This window comes from Macaca fascicularis, chromosome 14, assembly GCF_037993035.2.
Source record: "Macaca fascicularis isolate 582-1 chromosome 14, T2T-MFA8v1.1".
Taxonomy (NCBI): Eukaryota; Metazoa; Chordata; class Mammalia; order Primates; family Cercopithecidae; genus Macaca; species Macaca fascicularis.
Window position 1 is genome coordinate 76,015,111 of NC_088388.1, and position 18,349 is coordinate 76,033,459.

Consider the following 18,349-nt stretch of genomic DNA (forward strand, 5'->3'; position numbering starts at 1 on the left):
GTCCCTGGTGGGGCCAGACTTGCTACTTTCTAGGAGCCCTTTGGGAATCTCTGAATGACAGTGACTGAAAGAAGAATTCAGCTGCTCTGGGCAGTGGTGCTGGTGACAGTGGCTGAGGCTCAGGTCACGCAGGTTGGGCAGTGGCCAGAGGGAGAGAAGCCAGGGAGGGTTCCCTCGAGGGAGGGGGAACTGGGGCTTTGGGTGGAGCCCAGGTGACCCCAGCCAGGCTCCAGGCTTCCAGGGCTGGCCTGCCCAGAAGCATGACACGGTCTGTCTCCCTGCAGAACTGTGCCTGGCCCAGTGGGCAGCAGGAGCTCCTGACTTGGGACCATGGTGATTCTTCAGCAGGTCAGTGCTCCCCCCTCTTTGGGTGGCCTGTCCTCCCCATCCCATATCCCCTCTTCCATATGCTTACCCGTGGGACACCCTCCCCAGGGTGTTCTCTTGGAAAATTGCTAGACCTCCAAACCCAGCCCTCCAGGCCCAGTCTGAAACCTGTTCCCTCTGATGTGCTGGCTGGGGTTTCCTTCTCTCACTGGCTCACCCCATTGGGCAGAAATGATTTTATTTACAGACATCTCTGGATCCCAGGCAGTGGAACAGCATGTGCAAAGGCCTAGATGTGGGAAGGTCCCTGGGGAAGAGGAGAGAAGGTTGGCAAGGCTCCCAAAGCCAGGCCACAAAGGGCCCTGAGCCCAACTTATCCTTAGGGCCTTGGGGAGCAGTGACTGGAGGGCGGGGGGTGACATGGCTTGAGCTGGAGACCCCTGGGATTTTATGGGAAGTAGCAGAGGTACTGCCCCGACCTGAGTCCTCCAGCCCCCCTTCCTACTGAGGGCCACAGTGGCCTCTGACCCTCAGTCCTTCCCCGTGATCAGTCTGAGGCTCTAATGAGCTCCCGGTATCCAGAGCGGAAGCCAGGAATGTGGGCCCTGAGCCAGGTGGGCCTGGCAGCAGGCTGTAGGGCTTGTGGGGCTGTGTGCTGTGGGGGCTTGGCCAGCAGCTTCTCGGTCTCCAGGGTCACCAGAGGCCAATGGCTCAGCCTTGCCTGGCCACCCTGAGGCTGCATGGTCCGGCATGTTTGCAGATGAGTGTGTGCGTGTGTGTCTGTGTGTGTGAGTGAGAGGCAGGCTTCAGGGCAGCATCAGGACAGACATTCTTCCATCCTAGGGGCTGGAGGAGACCCCCTCTAGAGCCCCTTGGCCTGAGAGCCTGTTCAAATGCCCATTAGACATGGGCAGGATCTAGGAGAGGAAAAGCCCATTTGCTGAGTGTTTGCTGTGTGCCAGGGCCTGGGCCCCCATAGCCCTCCAGGGGCATCCTCCCTCAGGGGGCCTCTGAGGCAGGCCTCTGGCTGAAGGGACCTCCTCACCACCCCCTCCCTTCCTGCCCCTCTGAACGTTGACCCGCTTCCAGCTGTGGGTGGCCTCTGTTGGGAGCAAGTGTCTTGTAGGTGAATGCCTGCTCTGCCTGCCCTCAAGTAGGAAGTACACTCAGCTGCTTCCTTGGTCCTGAAGAAAGCCCAGCCCTGGTGAACCAGCCAGCTCTGCAGTTGCACAGACCAGACCCAGTGGGCTCCAGCCCAGGCTTTGCTATTGATGAGTGGGAGGGCCTTGGGTACGTTACACAGCCTTCCTGAGCCTCAGTTTCCTCATATGTAAAATGAAGATTAAAAGCCTCTTTTCCCACAGCTGCTGATGCGAGGCTAAAATGCCACGTGGAGCTCCATGAAAATGCTTCCTCCTTCATCTGCTTCCCTGGTCAGCCCTCTCTTCTCTTCCTGCCACATCCTTCCCTGTCCTGAAAGATCCACGGAGCACTTGGCTTCCTCTCTTGCCTGACTGACTTCTACTCAGGCTTCAGTGTGGTCTCTGCTTCCTTTGGGAGGCTTCCCTGCTCTGCAAACCCCGAGCCTTGTCCACAGTCCTCCTCCTTTCTCTGCCTACCTGGGGCTTCCTGATGAGTCCTGGACAGGAGGGACAGCCTTCATCCTGTTTCCCATGGATCTTTCAGGATAGGGAAGGAACTGGCAGGAAGAGAGGAGGAGAGAGGCAGACCGGGGAAACAGATGAAGGAAGAAGCATTTTCATGGAGTCCCAAATGGCATTTTAGCCTCACAATGGCAGCTGTGGGAAAAGAGGGTTTTTTGTTTGCTTGCTTGCTTGTTTGTTTTGAGACAGAGTCTTGCTGTGTCACCAGGCTGAAGTGCTATGGTATGATTTTGGCTCAGTGTGAACTTCGACTCCCTGATTCAAGCAATTCTCCTGCCTCAGCCTCCTGAGTAGCTGGGATTACAGACACATGCCACCACATCCAACTAATTTTTGTATTTTTAGTAGGGATGGGGTTTCACCATGTTGGCCAGGATGGTCTCGATCTCCTGACCTCGTGATGCACTCACCTCGACCTCCCAAAGTACTGGGATTACAGGTGTGAGCCACCACACCCAGCCGGAAAAGAGGTTTTTAATCTGCATTTTGCATATGAGGAAACAGGCTCAGGAAGGCTGAGTAACGTGCCCAAGGCCCTCACTCATCAACAGCAAAGCACAAGATGGATCCCACTGGGCTTGGCCTGTGGAACTACAGAGCGGGTCAGCTCCCCGGGGCTGGGTTTTTTTTCAGGACCAAAGAAGCAGCTGAAGCGTACTTCCTGCTTGAGGGCAGGTAGAGCAGGCATTCACCTACTATTCCCTGCCTTGGAGGAGTTCCCAGACCAACGTGGGGAGACAGCTTAGAAACCTAGGAAAGGCACCTGTGACTAAAACTGTGACAGTGAGTCCCCAGGGGGCACAGGGATGGGAGGGTGCCTGGGAATGGGAGAGGCTTCTGTCCTCCCTGGGAGAGGGTGGGACATGGAAAGCCATGAGACAGCTGCTGCAGTCCTTCATGAACATACAGGGACTGAGGTCTCAGGGAGAAGGACTTGCCCAGGGCTGCAAGGCCAGCTGGTGCCAGGGCTGGAATAAGAACTCAGAGCTCTGTAGTGCACCTGACTCATGTCTTTAAGGACCACAAGGAGGGCTTCTGTGCTTCAGTATGTCATGATTCCCGGCTTCATGGTGGGGCCAGGGCAGGGACTCTGTGTACTTGGCCCAGATTTGTGGGCAGAAGGAGGTTTGGAGGTAAATTGGTGGGCTGTTGGTAACAGTTGGATTGATGCTTTTAGTAAAATATAATGTCCTTCTTTGTTTCTTGTAATGATTTTGACTTAACATCTATGTCCAATAGTATAGTCATCCCAGCTGTCTTTTGGTTACTATTTGCATGGAATACTATTTGTGTGAAATCCTTCTACTTTTAACCTATTTGTGTCTTTGGATCTAAAGTGGATCTCTTGTAAGCAGCATATAGTTAGATCATGTGGTTGGTTTTTGTTTTCTTTGTTTTGTTTTGTTTTGTTTTGATCCATTCTGCCAATCTTTACCTTTTGGTTGGAGAGTTTAATCCATTTACATGTAAAGTAATTACTGTTAAGGAAGGACTTCTGCCATTTTGCTATGTTTTCTGTATGTCTTATATCTTTTCCTCCTCAATTCCTCATTACTGCTTTCTTTTGTGTTTAATTGACTTTTTTTTTCTAAAGTACTGTTTTGATTCTCATTTACTCTTCTGTGTATTTTAAAAGTTTTTTTCCTCAATGGTTATTCTTAGGTTTACAAACAACATCTTTTTTTTTTTTGAGATGGAGTTTCACTCTTGTTGCCGAGGCTGGAGTGCAGTGGTGTGATCTCGGCTCACTGCAACCTCTGCCTCCCAGGTTCAAGCAATTCTCCTGCCTCGGCCTCCCAAGTAGCTGGGATTACAAGCATGCACCACCATGCCTGGCTAATTGTTTTATTTTTAGGAGAGACGGGGTTTTACCATGTTGGTCTCAAACTCCTGACCTCAAGTGATCTGCCTGCCTCAGCCTCTCAAAGTGCTGGGATTACAGGTATGAGCCACTGCACCCGGCCTACAAATAACATCTTAAATCTACAGCAATGTAGTTTGAGTTAAGGCCAAATTAGCTTGAATAATATCTAAAAATTATGTTCCTTTATAGTTTTCTCTCTCCCCCTTTATGTTGTTTATTGTCCAAATTGCGTCTTTGTACATTGTGTGCCAGTTAACATAGACGTATCATTATGTTATACATTTGTCTTTTAAATCACACAGAAAAGAAAGTAGTTACAGACCAAAAATACAACAATACTGTTTTTTGTTTGTTTGTTTAAGAGATGGAGTCTTACTATATTGCCCAACCTGGAGTGCAGATGCTATTCACAAGTGCAATAGTGGTGTACTACAGCTTTGAACTCCCGGGCTCAGGCAGCCCTGCTGCGTCAGCCTCCCAAGTGGCTGGGAGTACAGACACCCTATCTCTGTGCCTGGTCAAATATGACTTTTCTATTTATCTATGCAAGTGTGTTTACCAGTGTTCTTTATTTTTTTTCGTATGGCTTTGCATTACTGTGTACTGTACTCTAATTTTTTTGCCAATTTTTTTTTTTTTTTTGAGACAGTCTCACTCTGTCACCCAGGTTGGAGTGCAGTGGTGTGATCTCGGCTCACTGCAACTTATGCCTCCCAGGTTCAAGTGATTCTCCTGCCTCAGCCTCCTGAGTACCTGGGATTACAGGTCCCTGCCACCATCCCCAGCTAATTTCTGTATTTTCAGTAGAGATGGGGTTTTATCATGTTGGCCGGGCTGGTCTTGAACCTCTGACCTCAGGTGATCCACCCGCCTCAGCCTCCCAAAGTGCTAGGGTTACAGGAATGAGCCCTGTGCCTGGCCCCATTTAACCACTTTAAGTGCATAGTTCAGTGGCATTAAATACATTCACAATGTTGCGTGACCATCACCACTATCAATTTCTACAATTCTTTTCATCTTGTAAAATAAAAATTCTATCCATTGAACAATAACTCCCCAATCCCCTCTCCCCACCGCCCCTGGCAACCACCATTCTGCTTTATGGTTTTGATTTGACTACTCTAGGTACCTCACATAAGTGGAATCATACACTATTTGTCTTTTTGTGATGACTTACTTCACTTAGCGTAATATCCTCAAGGTTCATCCATGTTGTATTAATAGCATGTGTCAGAATTTCCTTCCTTTTTAAGGCTGAGTAATGTTTTATTGCATGTTCATACCACATATTGTTTATTCATTCATCTATTGAGAAACACTTGGATTGTGTCTGTGTTTTAGCTATTATAATTAATACTGCTTTGAACACAGGTGTGCAAAGATCTCTTTGAGATTCTGCTTTTAATTCTTTTGAGTATATATCCAGAAGTAGAATTGCTGGGTCATATGGTAATTCTCATTTTAATTTTTTTAGGAACTGCCATAGTGTTTTTCACAACATTTATATTATTTTACATTCCCAGCAGCAGGGCATAAGGGTTCCATTTTCTCCACATCTTTGCCAAAACTTATTTTCTGTTTTGTTTTTTTGTAATAGCCATCCTAACGGGTGTACAGTGATATCTCATTGTGGTTATGATTTGCATTTTCCTAATGATGAGTGATGCTGAGCATCTTTTCATGTGCTTCTTGTCTCTTTGTATATCTTTTTTGGAGAAACGTCTATTTCAGTCCTATGCCTGTGTTTGTTTTGGAGACACAGTCTCACTCTGTCACCTAGGCTGGTGTGCAGTGGTGCAATCAAACTCTTGCCTATGCCCATTTTTGAATTGGATTGGTTGTTTTGTTGTTGTTCAATGTCTTTTAATTTTTAGCATTTCTTATAGGGCAAGTCAACCAGTGACAAACTCCCTCAGCTTTTATTTACATGGGAATGTCTTCATTTCTCCTTCCTTTGTGAGGGATAGTTATGCCAGATACAGAATTCTTTCTTGACAGTTTTTTAATTCTTTCATCATTTTAAATATGCCATCCTACTGCCTTCTGGCCGCCATGGTTTCTGATGAGAAATCAGCCGAGACTCATATTAAGGATTCGTTGTATAGAATGAGTCACCTCTCTGTTGCAGCTTTCAAGAGTCTCTGTCTTTGCCGCTTGTGGAGAAGAGGCTTATTCCTCCAGCTCAGGGGTGGTCTCAGTAGTCAGTCTGGAACCATGCAAGGTCAGGTTCTTAGCGCCTTGCAGGGTCTCCCCCAGGGGACCTCTCTTTAGCCACCAGTCGCCAGACCTACTTTACGATCTCTTTGCTCTCTCCTCTGATTCTCTGAGTTTGCTGTTCCCTCTTCCTGGGATGCCCTTTCCCCTAATGGCTGCCTAAAAAAAATCATAAAACCCAGCTGTCACCCCTAACACAACTCCCTTAGTTAACCATGACTGGCACTCATATACATTTGCTCTAACAGGCACCAATCTAGGTGCATTACGCATCTTCACCTGTTAAATCCTCACGAGCACGTGGAAGCACTGTCATTTTGTCACCTGACGGATGAGGAAAGAAAGGAACATAGAGGTCGAGGAACTTGCCCAAGGTAACACAGCTTGTGAGTGGCTGAGCTGGGATTGAAACTAAGCCCTGACTCCAGGGTCCAAACTCTTAGCAGCCGTGCTATCCTGTGTCTCCAGGGCTAATCTGCCTCTTATCTGCTGGTACCATCCTTATCTGTGCCTGGGTCTGTCCACTACACCAGTCTGAGGACATGTCTTGTTAACAGTGTCCTTTGTGTTTTAGTCTGAGCCTGTACTCAGTGAAGGTGGGTTATATGGACTTAATGGCAGAATGCCCGGAAGCTCACCACCAGTGCTTCCTTGTGTCTGAGGTCTGGTTCCTGTTCCATTGTGCTGCTGTAGGTGGGCGGGGAGAGATAGACGTGCTTGTTTTCGGCTTGACTCGGAGAAGGACCTCTCCTGAGAGCAGTGTCCCTGAGAGGTCACAGGAAGTGGGTGGGAATCACTGATCAGTCAGCTTTGTGCTGGGCAGCAGAGCCCTGGGTCCGCAAGGCTGGGACAGGGAGTGGGGTAGAACTGGGCCCATCCTGGGTGGCTCTGAGCCTTGTGTGAGGCATCACTGTCTTTTTCCTTGCCATTCCCCCCACCCAGTCCCTGGCCCTCACTCTTTGCCGTTTTTTATTTGTTGGGGAGCAGTTGGCTTCCAGGATACTAGGCAATGCGGAGGGCCACAAATGCAGACTGGAGGCCTTGAAAAGAGAAGAGAAAAAAAAAGGAGGAAAGAGGGGAGGAGGACAAAGATAGGCAGGGCAAGGCGAGAAGGAAGGAATGGGAGGGGAGTCAAAGGGCCTGGGCCTTCCTGGCCCTCGGGATGGGATGGTGGCCTCTGGCTCACAGCTCAGTGTGGACCGAGGCCTGGTGCCCAGCACTATGTGGCTGCTAGGACACAAGAGGCCAGCTCGCCCCATTGCAGGGAGAGCTCTGAGCCATCGAGATGATGCAGCAGTCCTGTGGAGGCCCACACCAGGCCTCCAAGGCCTCTCATGCAGGATGGATGTGGGCTGCTATTTGACCTCGGGGGCTGCGGGAGGAGGACACAGACTCTTCAGGGGCTTTCCCCCAAACTTACCCCAGAAGGAAACTGTGTATCTGACCTCACTCCCCAGAAGCAGCCAGGGAGCCAGAAATATCTTCAATGCATCTCCCGTTTAGTCTTAAAAACCCCGGGAGTTGACTGCGTTCTATTCCATAACATCCTCGTGTTTCCTTCCAGAGAAAACACACCGATTTTTTCCAAAACTGCGGTCAGGTGCGGTGCCAGGTGCCACGTTTATCCCAGGCCTACCGCCACGGTGCCAGTGAGGCCGCCTGGAATTCCCGGCGAAGTGGGGGTGCGGGGGGTTCCGCCGAGACGGAGCGGGCCGGGGTGGTGCGGGCGCCCCCTCGCCGTCCTGCCCGCGGGCGTCACCTAAGCCGCCGTTGCCATGGACCCGCGGCAGATGGCCCGGTTTAGGGTTCCGGGGCGGGCGGCGCGCACGGGATTAGGTGAATTAGGGAGCCGGAGCAGTGCCGCCATCGCCGCACCATGGAGCCCCCCGCCGACCCCGCCGACTCTGCCGACCCCGCCGACTCTGCCGACCCCGCCGACTCTGCCGACCCCGCGCGCGTCCCGCAGCTCGGCAAGTGGGCGCTGGTGCGCAGCCTGAACCAGGCGTTCAAGACCTACGCTGTCCTGCCGGTGAGGCCCGGACCCGGAGGGGAGATGGGAGGGGGAGGGCGCCTCGCCTCGGGCCTCAGTCCCCACCCCGCCCCCCTCCCCGTTAGAAGCTGGGCGGGCCACAAACAGGGTCGCTAAGCTTCAGGGTGTGCGTGGACTGCAGCCCTAGGATACCACCTGCGGTCTCTGACCTCCCCCAGCGTGAACTCGGCCGCGGCTGCCCTTTCCTGGGAGGGGAGGTTTTGCATCTGGGAAACCCAAGCCAGGCAGGCCGTGTCTGGGCAGGGGTGTCCTGCATTGCTCAGGTCCAAAGCAGGGAGCACCTCCAGGTGCACAGAGGGACCCGAGCCATAGTTTGTGGACTGGCTGACCGCTGGTGGAAGGGAAAGCTCGGCCCACTGGTCTCCTCTCCAAACTATGTTTAGCAACTAGACACTGGCAAGACGCTTGGCTCACGTTTCCCATCTGTGAAAATGGGGTGATAAAACCAGTGTCCCAGAGTGATCACGAAGATAACGAGGGGCAAAATGTCCTGAAACAGACTCCATAAACAGGGACTGACCCCAGGCCTGGTCCTAGAGTAAGGAAGAGACAGAAAGGGCTAAGGCCCCATGGGGAATTATTAATATTGGCCCAAGACCAGCTTGATGCCTGGGACGAAGGAGGGTAGACAGAAAGAACAATGTGCATTTGCGTGGGTCTCTCATCTTTACATGCACTGACTCCTTCCATTTCAAGGCTGGTGGAAACTGAGGCCCAGAAAGATTGAGTGCCTCACCCAAAGAGACACAGCGTTAGTGGTGGAGCTGGGACTACAAGCTAGACATCCTGACTATGTGTTCACTGTGGATGTGTGCTGGCTTTCCTGGAGGGGAGGCCCCACAGGGGTTTTGGGGTACCCCTGAGAACATTCGAACAGACGCGTTCTAGGCAGTCATGACTGTGGGACTGGGAGCCTGCATAGCTACTGGGGCCTGGGAGACCCTCTGCCCTGGTCACATATTTGATAGGAGAGAAGCTGGGACTTGCCCCACGTTACACAGCCCCGCTGAGGCATGTGTCATGTCACAAACGAGATCTTCCATTCAAAATGAGACCAAGCAAGGTGCCCCATACAGTGTGTAAAGTTGTCACGGAACATGGTGTAGGAATGGGGCCAGATGCAGTGGTGGGGTGCCTGGGGCTAGCCATGGGAATGGAAGGGAGTGGTGGGGTCCTACCTGGAGCCTGGTTCCCCTTTCTCACCCGCCTCCTGCCCCTCAATGAAGCTTCATCTTCTTTCGTGGCTTCCTCCCTCCCTTCTCCCTCTGAGCCAGTGACTCTTGACCCACCCTGGTTTTGGTCCTGGCTCTGTCCTCCAGATGCTAACAGTCCTGTCAGTCACTGGTTTGATGAGTGACTGTGGCCAGGTTCCTTTCTTTCTTTGGCCCTCAGTTTCTTCAGCTGTAAAATGAGGATCCTTACAACCTTCCTGCATTGCAATGCTTCAACAACTTTCCCTAGGGCCACAGGAATGTTCCCCTTCAGAAGTCCTAAGACCCCAGAATTCTCCCTGAAGCCTCTCCCCTTCCATCTGAACCTGTTTCTTTAAGTCTGACCTAGAGCAGAGATAGTTTGGTCACTGCCCTTTGGTGACAGCCCTAAGTAAGAAGAGTTCTAGTCATGTCTGTTTGCTGTGTGGCCCCAAGTGCTTCACTCAGCCTCTAGGAATCTCCATTTCCTGATCACATGAAGTTTTTGTGATTTTGGTTATTTTATCTTCTCCCAGGGGAAACAAACATTTTCTGTGTGCCAGGCCCCGTGCTGGGCTGGGGGATACAGGTGACTTAGACCCCTGCCTTCCAGTTGCCCCCAGCCTGTCTCCAGCTTGCCTTCAGGGCACATGAGCCATCTGGGCACGGAGGACTCTATCAGTGCTTCCTGTTTTGCTCACTGAGCTACATGTGGGGCTGGGCCCAGGGAATGTCAGGAAAGAGCGTTGGATTTGGGGTTTCTCAGACCTGGGCTTCAGTCCTGGCTCTGCCACAAAACAGCTGTGTGACCTTGGGCATGTTTCTTGACCTCTTTGAGGAGAGAAATTGGAGACAGTCCCCTGGCCACATACTGTCGCCCACAAGCGAACGCGCTCCCCACCCCTTCTCTCTCACTGAGGCCCGCTCTGGGCTGGGCTCTGGGGAGCCACAGGTGAGGGACTCAGACTCAGCCCTACCCTAGGGAGCTCCAGGCCAGTTGGGAAGGGGAGCAGACCCAGTGTGGGGTGGCTGTCAGGGGTAAGCCCAGGGTCGGGGAGTGCAGCAGGGCTTGGGCACAAGCAGCTGTGAGGATTAAATGGGGCAGTTTATGGGATGCAGCCTGTGGAGCCCAGGCCCGCAGTGAATGCTCCGTAAACAGGAGTTCTCTTCCACTCCCAAGCCTCTCCAAGTTTTCTTACTTTTTCTGAGAGGAAGTTTGGGTTTGGGACTAGCCTGACTCTATCATGTGCCAACCTCCCATTCATATGAAGGGAGGGTCCACAGGGGCAGCTGTGGCTGGAAGAAAGCATATAGATGGCAGTGGTCCCGTAAGACTATAATACCATATTTTACTATTCCTTTCATGTGTATGTTTAGATATGTTTACATACACAAATATACACCATGGAGTACGACTGCCTATAGTATTCAGTACAGTAGCAGGTTGTACAGGTTTGTAGCCTAGGAACAAGAGGCTACCCCATCCAGCCTAGGTGTGTAGTGAAGTACACATCTAGGTTTGTGAGGTACACTCAATGACTCCAAGATGTTCGCACAGAACTTATCTCTGGTGTTAAACAATGCATGACTGTAGCTGGTTCTGATGGGAATAAGAGGAGGCTGAAACAGTAATGAGTTGGTCTTGGACTCACTGAGTTCAGCCTTCACTGAGAAATGTGGAAATTGAGGCTGAAAGAGGTCAGCGACTCACCAAGGCCAGGCAGGGCCTGAAACCCAGTCTTCTGACTCCTAGCCCAGAACAGATTCTGTCAGACCATTCCCATGGGTTTACTTCATTGTGAATCAGTTTTATCAGCTGTTACATTTTTATTTGCAATTTGATATTAAGTTATATTCTTATTAGAATGTCTGAGTTCTTCCACACTCCTAGGGAGTTTGAGTACCATCCAAAAAAGAATACTTTTATTAGGATTAGAATAAAATCTAAGCTTGTATCCCAAGGCCAACAAAGGGCTTATGTATCCTGGACCCTGTCTACTTCTCTGAGCTCCCTTTTGCTCATTAGGTCCTGCCTCCTGGCTGTTCCTTCCTGCCACAGGGCCTTTGCACATGTTATTTCCTATGCTGGGATTACTGTCCCCTGCTTTTCCCTTGGCTGACTGCTTGTCACCCTTCAGGTGTCAGTTCAGCGATTCCCTCCACGGAGCAGCTCCATTGGCTACTGGGTCTAGGTTGGTTGGCCCTGTCATTCTCTACCACTGGCTTGTTTATTCCCTTGACAGCACTCACCCCAGTATCCAAAGTGATCATGCTGATCTATTTGCTCAGTTGTTTGTCACCACCTCTAACTTGAATGTAGACTCCATAATCACTGCTCAACCCCCAGCATTTAGATTAATCAGTGTTTTGTACTCAGTAGGTAATCAATACATGTCTGTTGAATCCATCAGTGCTGAATGTGGTTGTTCTCAGTCCATTTCTCTGACTTGGGATTTTACGTTTGACTCTCACGATCCCTTACTGAGTGAGTAGTGAGACCCAGGCCCTGGGCCAGATGCCACAGAAACACAAAACGACATCCTCCTGCGAGGTCAGGGCGCTCCCCACATGCCAGAAGACAATGTGGCTGAACCCTTATCTAGGGCCCAGCAAGGAGTGGTGTCCCTGTGAGGAACCTGTCATGATGATGATGAAAATCGGCCCTGGAGGTAAAGAAGGATGCAGCTCACCCACGGTCTGGGTGTCCTCTGGTGTCACCTCATGTTAGAGAGGAAGTAGTTTGAGTGGTCTTGTGTTTCTGTCTAGACTCCAGTGAATCTGTCATACACATGTAAAGTGTAGATCCATGGGGAGAGCTGGGCTTCAAGAGGCTTTGGCTCCCTCTGAGCCTCTGCTAACTCTTCTGTAAAATGGGAACATGGCTGCTCTAGAGGAGGGACTGATGACATTGCATAAATGGCCAGCCCAGGGCCTGCCCTGCTCCAGAAGGTTTCTAGTAAGTGTGAGTCCCCTTCTCTTCCCCCTTCTGTGGTTGGCCCAGAGCCTCTGGTGGTAGCAGAGGGATGCAGGGCTGCCTGGAAGGGGGCTCCCTGCTCACCTGGCCTGGGACTCTCTCTCGCCCATAGGGGGACTATGTGTGGATGGACCTGAGATCGGGGCAGGAGTTTGATGTGCCCATCGGGGCAGTGGTGAAGCTCTGCGACTCTGGGCAGATCCAGGTGGTGGACGATGAAGGCAATGTGAGTAGTCCCCTCCCTCCTCTTGCCCCATGCCTTGGGGGAAGATCTGGGCTGACAGCTGCCTCAAGGCAGGGAGATGATCTAAAGGAGATGGAGGCTGTGCCCGTGCCCCCACTTCTGCCTGTCAGATGCCTCCTTCCATGAGCCTTCCCCAGCACCCCAGCAAGAGGGAACCCCCTGCCTGCCTCAGGCTACTTGTTCTGTTTCCACAAGCACTTCAGTTCACTCTGCCTAGTGTTAGAGATGTGTGTGTGTATGGTGGGGTTTGAGTGCTGGGGGAGCAGGCTAGAAGCTCCTCAGACACGGAGGTGCTTTGGGGGCAGACTGACTGCATTCAAATCCCATCTCATCCACTTGTTAGCTGTGCAGACTTGGCCAAGTCTCCTTCCCTCCTGAGCCTCAGTTTCCTCTTTGTAAAATGAGGATAATAATAAGTATCTCAGAGGGCTGTTGACCCATACGTGAGATCACACGTGTAGAACACCTCAGTGAAGTTAGTGCTAGTCTGAAAGTTAAATGAACGCCCACAGCCTTACTGTATTGGGTTACTGACATCACATGAATCCACTGTCCACCTTGACACTGTCCCGGAAATTGGTCTCACAGATTAACCCTTTATCTGTGGCCCAAAAGGAAAGGGACCCCAGAAGTGTAAGTTTTCTAGGTAGTGATAGTGGGGCCTCGGAGAGGTCTGAAGTCAGGGGCCTGCCCTGGAGAAGGAGGCTGGTTCACATGCGGGCCCGCAGGGGAAGCTCTGGGGCCTCTGAGCATGTGTGCACATGTGTGTGTCACGGGGGGTATGCAGATGGGGTGCAGAGCACACAAGTGCAGCTTAGCAGGGATATGAAGAACCCAGGGAGATTCAGCTCTGCCATAATGTGGGCTGTGCCCCATGGTGTGCCAGGGGCTGGGGACATAGAACTGGACTGAGTACCTGTCTTAGCCTCCTGGTCTGAGGGAGAAGAGTCAGGAGAAAGAGGGTGCAGGGACTTGAAACCAAGGCTCTGCTGGGGATGAGAGGAGGGCTCAGGATCCTCGAGGCCAGGATTGACATGGAGTGGGCAGGAGCATCCCACATATTCCTGCAGCCCTCAGGTGCATCCCCTCAGTGTTTACAAGGCCCTTTAACCCAAGTTCTGTCTTTGGACTCTCATGGCATCTGTGGAAGGCAGGGAGGGAAAGAACTGTTACCCCATGAGGAAACTGAGGCACATAGAGGGACCACGCAGCCAGTCACACAGCTAGTAAGTGGTGGTGCTGGGATTAGAACCCAGGACTTCTGTCTTCTGTGCGTGAGTCTCCCCTGTCAGCATTATCTCAGTAGAACCCAGGACTTCTGTCTTCTATGCGTGAGTCTCCCCTGTCAGCGTTATCTCAGTAGAACCCAGGACTTCTGTCTTCTATGCGTGAGTCTCCCCTGTCAGCGTTATCTCAGTAGAACCCAGGACTTCTGTCTTCTGTGCGTGAGTCTCCCCTGTCAGCGTTATCTCAGTGGCGACTTTAGGGATCAGGTTCTGCTAATCACATTTTTGGCCCCTGGGCTGTAGAACTGAAGTGCTTCCAATATCGCTCCAGAGGCTCCAGTTCTAGGACCCTCTAGGAAGCTACTGTGAGGGTGCAGCCCCAGAAGGGGAGGCACAGGCTGGCTGGCAGCACAGACAGGCCTGCTAACCTGCCCAGAGCCCCCAGGGTGGGGACCAGGGACTCTGTCTGCAGGCTTGAGTTTCACCTGGGTCATGTTGCATGTCAGATGGTGTCCCGTAACTCTGAGTCACTGAATCCCAAAGGTCCCCTTCCGCTTCTCCTCCACCCAGGCCCTGAGAGTGGGGGCTGCAGGAGGGGTGGGCATGACTGGCTGGCAGGGGCATTTCAGGAGGCTGGGGTTTGCATCTGTGGCATTGGACCCCCAGGGCTTCCAGACCCCTTCTTTACAAGCCTTTCCCACCCCCATTCCATCCCCTCTTTCCCCACTCCAGGCTGTCATCTCTTACCCCTCTGTCTGCCCACAGACTCCTAGCAACTTGAGAGCAGGGAACAGGCCAGTCCCATCTGGTTCCCCAGAGTTCATCAAGGGGTCTGCCCAGAGAAACCTCTTGGTAAAGACTCGCCGAGTGATGAATGAAAGGTTATGGTTCCAGTCCCCACTGGAATCCCAGTGTCTTGCCTTTGTCCAAGCCATTTCTGTTGCCAGATACACCCCTCCTTCCCTTCCTCTAGGGAGCAAGTTGTCCCCGCTCAGTCCAGGCCAGCTCTTTCCCAAAGGCGTACTTGGTCCCTGGAATTGACCATGTTCCCCTCCCCCAGTTGCTGGCATTCCTTCAGGCCAGGCCTCAGTTACTGCCCTGGTTACACTTTGGCCCCTGGTAGGTACCTGTGGACCTTGACCTGAAGGGTGCTGGCCTCTGTTGGGAGTCCTCCCACGCAGGAAACAGTGTGAGCGGCGCAGCTACTGGGCAAGTCATTTTACCTCTTGAGTCAGACTCGTCACTGTTAAATGGGGTCAGTGATTCTCTGTTAGGGATGTTAGAAGAGCAAATGTAAATCAAAAGGCAGTAGAGTGACAATGCCCAGCTCTGGCTGAGCATTTACCAAGCAGCAGCACTCTACAGACCTGGCAGGAGAAAGCTGTCAACAAAGATGGATGTCGTGATCACATCCATCAGTCCTCCCAAAACCCTGGGAAAAAGGGACGCTTACTCTCATTCCCATTTCGCAGCTGAGGACGTGGAGGCTCAGGAGGGTAAACTGATGTACTTTGGGGTCCGGGGTCATGCCGTGACTGAGCACTGTCAACCTGTGTGCGGAACTGTTTTGGGGAGGGATGTGGGGACCCGAGGTTGGGGTCAAATGGGGATGGCAGACAGCCTGCCCAGGAGCCCTCTCCCCTCCTGTCCACACTGGGGCCTAGGATAGAGGCACAGAGCAGGGACGGTGTGGGGAGATTTTCCAACGGGATCAGCTTGTATAAGACATAGGGTGCCTGGGAGAGAGGAATGTTCCACACGGGACTGGAAAGTCCAGGCAGGTTCCCTAACGTCAGCACCCAACCCCTCGCCTTGGGGAGGCTGCATGAGAGCCTACCCTGTGTTGAAGTGCTGCTGGCCTGGAAGTGCCGTGGAGTGTCAGGGAAACTGGGCTGGGGGGCTCTGCCCAGCGCAGCCCCTGATCCCCCTGAGGGCCTGGGCAGGCTGCCACCGTCCTCCAAGCCTGTTTTCTCATGTGAAGTGAGGGGGCTGAAATGGGGGACTTCTGGGGTCTCTCCATGACTGACTTCTGCCTTGCGTTCAGACCTGGTCCCCTACAGTCACCAGCCATCTGTCCCATCAGAGGCTCCCTGCCACATCATTTGTGCCTAGACCCTGTTGCCTCAGATGTGGCCCTGGAGGCAGGGGGACAGCACAGGTGAGGGTGGCCAGCACTGTCAGGGGAGGCTTCAGAAACTGGGAAACCTCTGAGCCAAGCCTCGAAGGCTAAGGAGAAAGAAGGTAGAGGGAATGGTGGAGCAAAGTCACAGAGGCCTTTGGGGACACAAAACCCATGTTCCCTGGCTAGGAAGTGCCAGGGGTAGCTGGGATGGAGGTTAGGGATCCCTGTGTCCAGCACATGTGGGCCCTTGATGCCAGGCTGAGGAGCCCAGGGGAGTTAAGGAAGGGCTGAGAGCCCCAGAGTGACAGGGTCAGGAGCATGCCTCAGGAAAGGACCAGGGGATGAAGGATTTGATGGAAGGGCCAGTGAGAAACGGTGGTCTCAATCAGGGTGTGGGCTTGAGGGTGGTGAGGAGGGCACTGCCCACTCAGCAGCCTTTTAGAGGGTTGAATGGGCAGGACTGGGTGACCCGTTGGACTGGGGTGGTGATGGTGGGGAGCTGATGTCCAGATTCATGCTAGTGTCCAGCTGTTGGGGTTGGCTCTGCCAGAAGGGACCCGGAGGAGGAGCAAGTGGGGGAGGACATGGCATGTGCATCACATCTGCTCAGCAAGTCTCAGGGCCTGAGCTGGGGGATGGCAGAGAGGTCCCCTTTTCCCCCAAAAGGCAGGTCCTGGGGCTACTTGGTCATGGCATTTGGGGATGGGAGGGCTGAGGTACACTCAGGCGGTGGCCACACTTCCCTGAAAGTCTGGGATTTTATGAAGGTGCTGGAGACCCCCCTCTGGGGTTGGGGAGGGCCCCAGGGCCCTGAGGAAACCAGGGCTTTGCCAGCTTGTTGAAAGAGCCGGTGCACTTCCCAAATGCTCACCCATCTGCCACCACAGGGCAGCCGGGGAATACTGCAGAGTAAGGAGAGCTGGGCAAGCAACCTGTGTCCTCCACTTCAGCTCACAGGTCCTGAGAGTTCACACCCCTTGCTCCCACAGCTCATCAGCAAGCCCCAGGAAATACCGCCTGGTGGGTCCACTTCTCCCCAGCACCACTGCTACCGCCCCGCCTGCCGTCTTTCCCTTGAATGTGCCAAGGCTTTGCCGGCCTGAGCCGTTGTTTTGCTGTTCCCTGGACCTGGAGCCCTCTGGCCCCCCGCCCCCACCCCCCAATCTTTTTACAGTGGTCTCTTTCTCTTCCTTCATGCCTCAGCTCATATGCCACCCCCTCAGAGGGGCAGACCCTGACCAACCCATCTCAAGCAGCTCCCCCCATGACTCTCCACCACATACACCTGTTGAGGTATTCTTGGCACTATCTGAAATCACTTTTCTTTCTTTTTTTTTTTTTTTTGAGACGGAGTCTTGCTCTGTCGCCCGGGCTGGAGTGCAGTGGCCGCATCTCAGCTCACTGCAAGCTCCGCCTCCCGGATTTACGCCATTCTCCTGCCGCAGCCTCCCGAGTAGCTGGGACTATAGGCGCCCGCCACCTCGCCCGGCTAGTTTTTTGTATTTTTCAGTAGAGACGGGGTTTCACCGTGTTAGCCAGGATGGTCTCGATCTCCTGACCTCGTGATCCGCCCGTCTCGGCCTCCCAAAGTGCTGGGATTACAGGCTTGAGCCACCGCGCCCGGCCTGAAATCACTTTTTAATGTTTTTTTTTTTTTTTTTCCCACCGGAGCCTGAATTTGAGACCAAGCCTGTCTACCTCTAATTAGTACCCTTTCCACTCCATCCTGCAGAGGGCCTGAGGGAACTCTAATCCCCTTACTGACAGCAGTCAGCTGGGGCCAAAATCCCTGCCCTGCCCACCTCTTAGGTCTGCGAGAGAATCCCCTAAGAGAAGGAGCCATCCTTGAGGGGCAGAGGTGGCTAGTACCATCCTGAAAGGCTCAACCTTGTTAGAACTGACCGTGTTTGACCGCCAGAGAGGTCAAGGCCCTTACCGGGGTTAGCACTCACCCCGCGCTCCCGCCCATCCCGGCCCCTTCCCCTGAAGCGCGCTGACGTTGGCCACCGGCTCCCCGCAGGAACACTGGATCTCCCCGCAGAACGCAACGCACATCAAGCCTATGCACCCCACGTCGGTCCACGGCGTGGAGGATATGATCCGCCTAGGGGACCTCAACGAGGCGGGCATCTTGCGCAACCTGCTTATCCGCTACCGAGACCACCTCATCTACGTGAGTGCCGCCCCGCCGGCGTGCCAGTCCAGGCCCCTCCACGCCCCGCCCCACCCCACCCACCTCGCCCCGCCCCGCCCCGCCCGCCCCACCTCCAGCACGCCCGCCCTGCTGGGGGCCGCCTCCTGAGACTTTGTCCGCTGTACAGCTGGACCCCGGGGCCCCTGTTGGGGCCCATCTGCCAGCAGCCGCTCGCTCGCTCGGCGGGGGCTCATCCTCGTGGGCTGTGGCTTTTGTGGTGTGGTTGGGGTGGGGAGCGGTTTGTACTACACAGTTTTCATGTGCCTCTCTAGGCCTTGAA

General features: G+C 53.1%; 1 protein-coding gene across 18 annotated transcripts in view; it reads left to right on the forward strand.

Annotated features, from left to right (window-relative positions):
- Positions 1-18,349, forward strand: part of MYO7A (myosin VIIA) — an 85,435-nt gene that overhangs the window by 2,080 nt on the left and 65,006 nt on the right. For 14 of the 18 annotated variants that reach the window (XR_012423550.1, XR_010580932.2, XR_012423552.1 and 11 more), the window contains exons 1-3: positions 7,836-8,098; positions 12,396-12,509; positions 17,896-18,048. Coding sequence is in view for 13 of the 18 variants with exons in the window: in XM_065528755.1 (XP_065384827.1) it covers positions 7,946-8,098; positions 12,396-12,509; positions 17,896-18,048 (420 nt within the window). In the remaining 5 variants the exon portion in view is untranslated. Of the gene's footprint in view, positions 1-284; positions 349-7,835; positions 8,099-12,395; positions 12,510-17,895; positions 18,049-18,349 lie in introns of those variants that run through there. The other 4 variants (XM_065528757.1, XM_065528758.1, XM_045371251.2 and 1 more) reach the window with 3 other exon arrangements.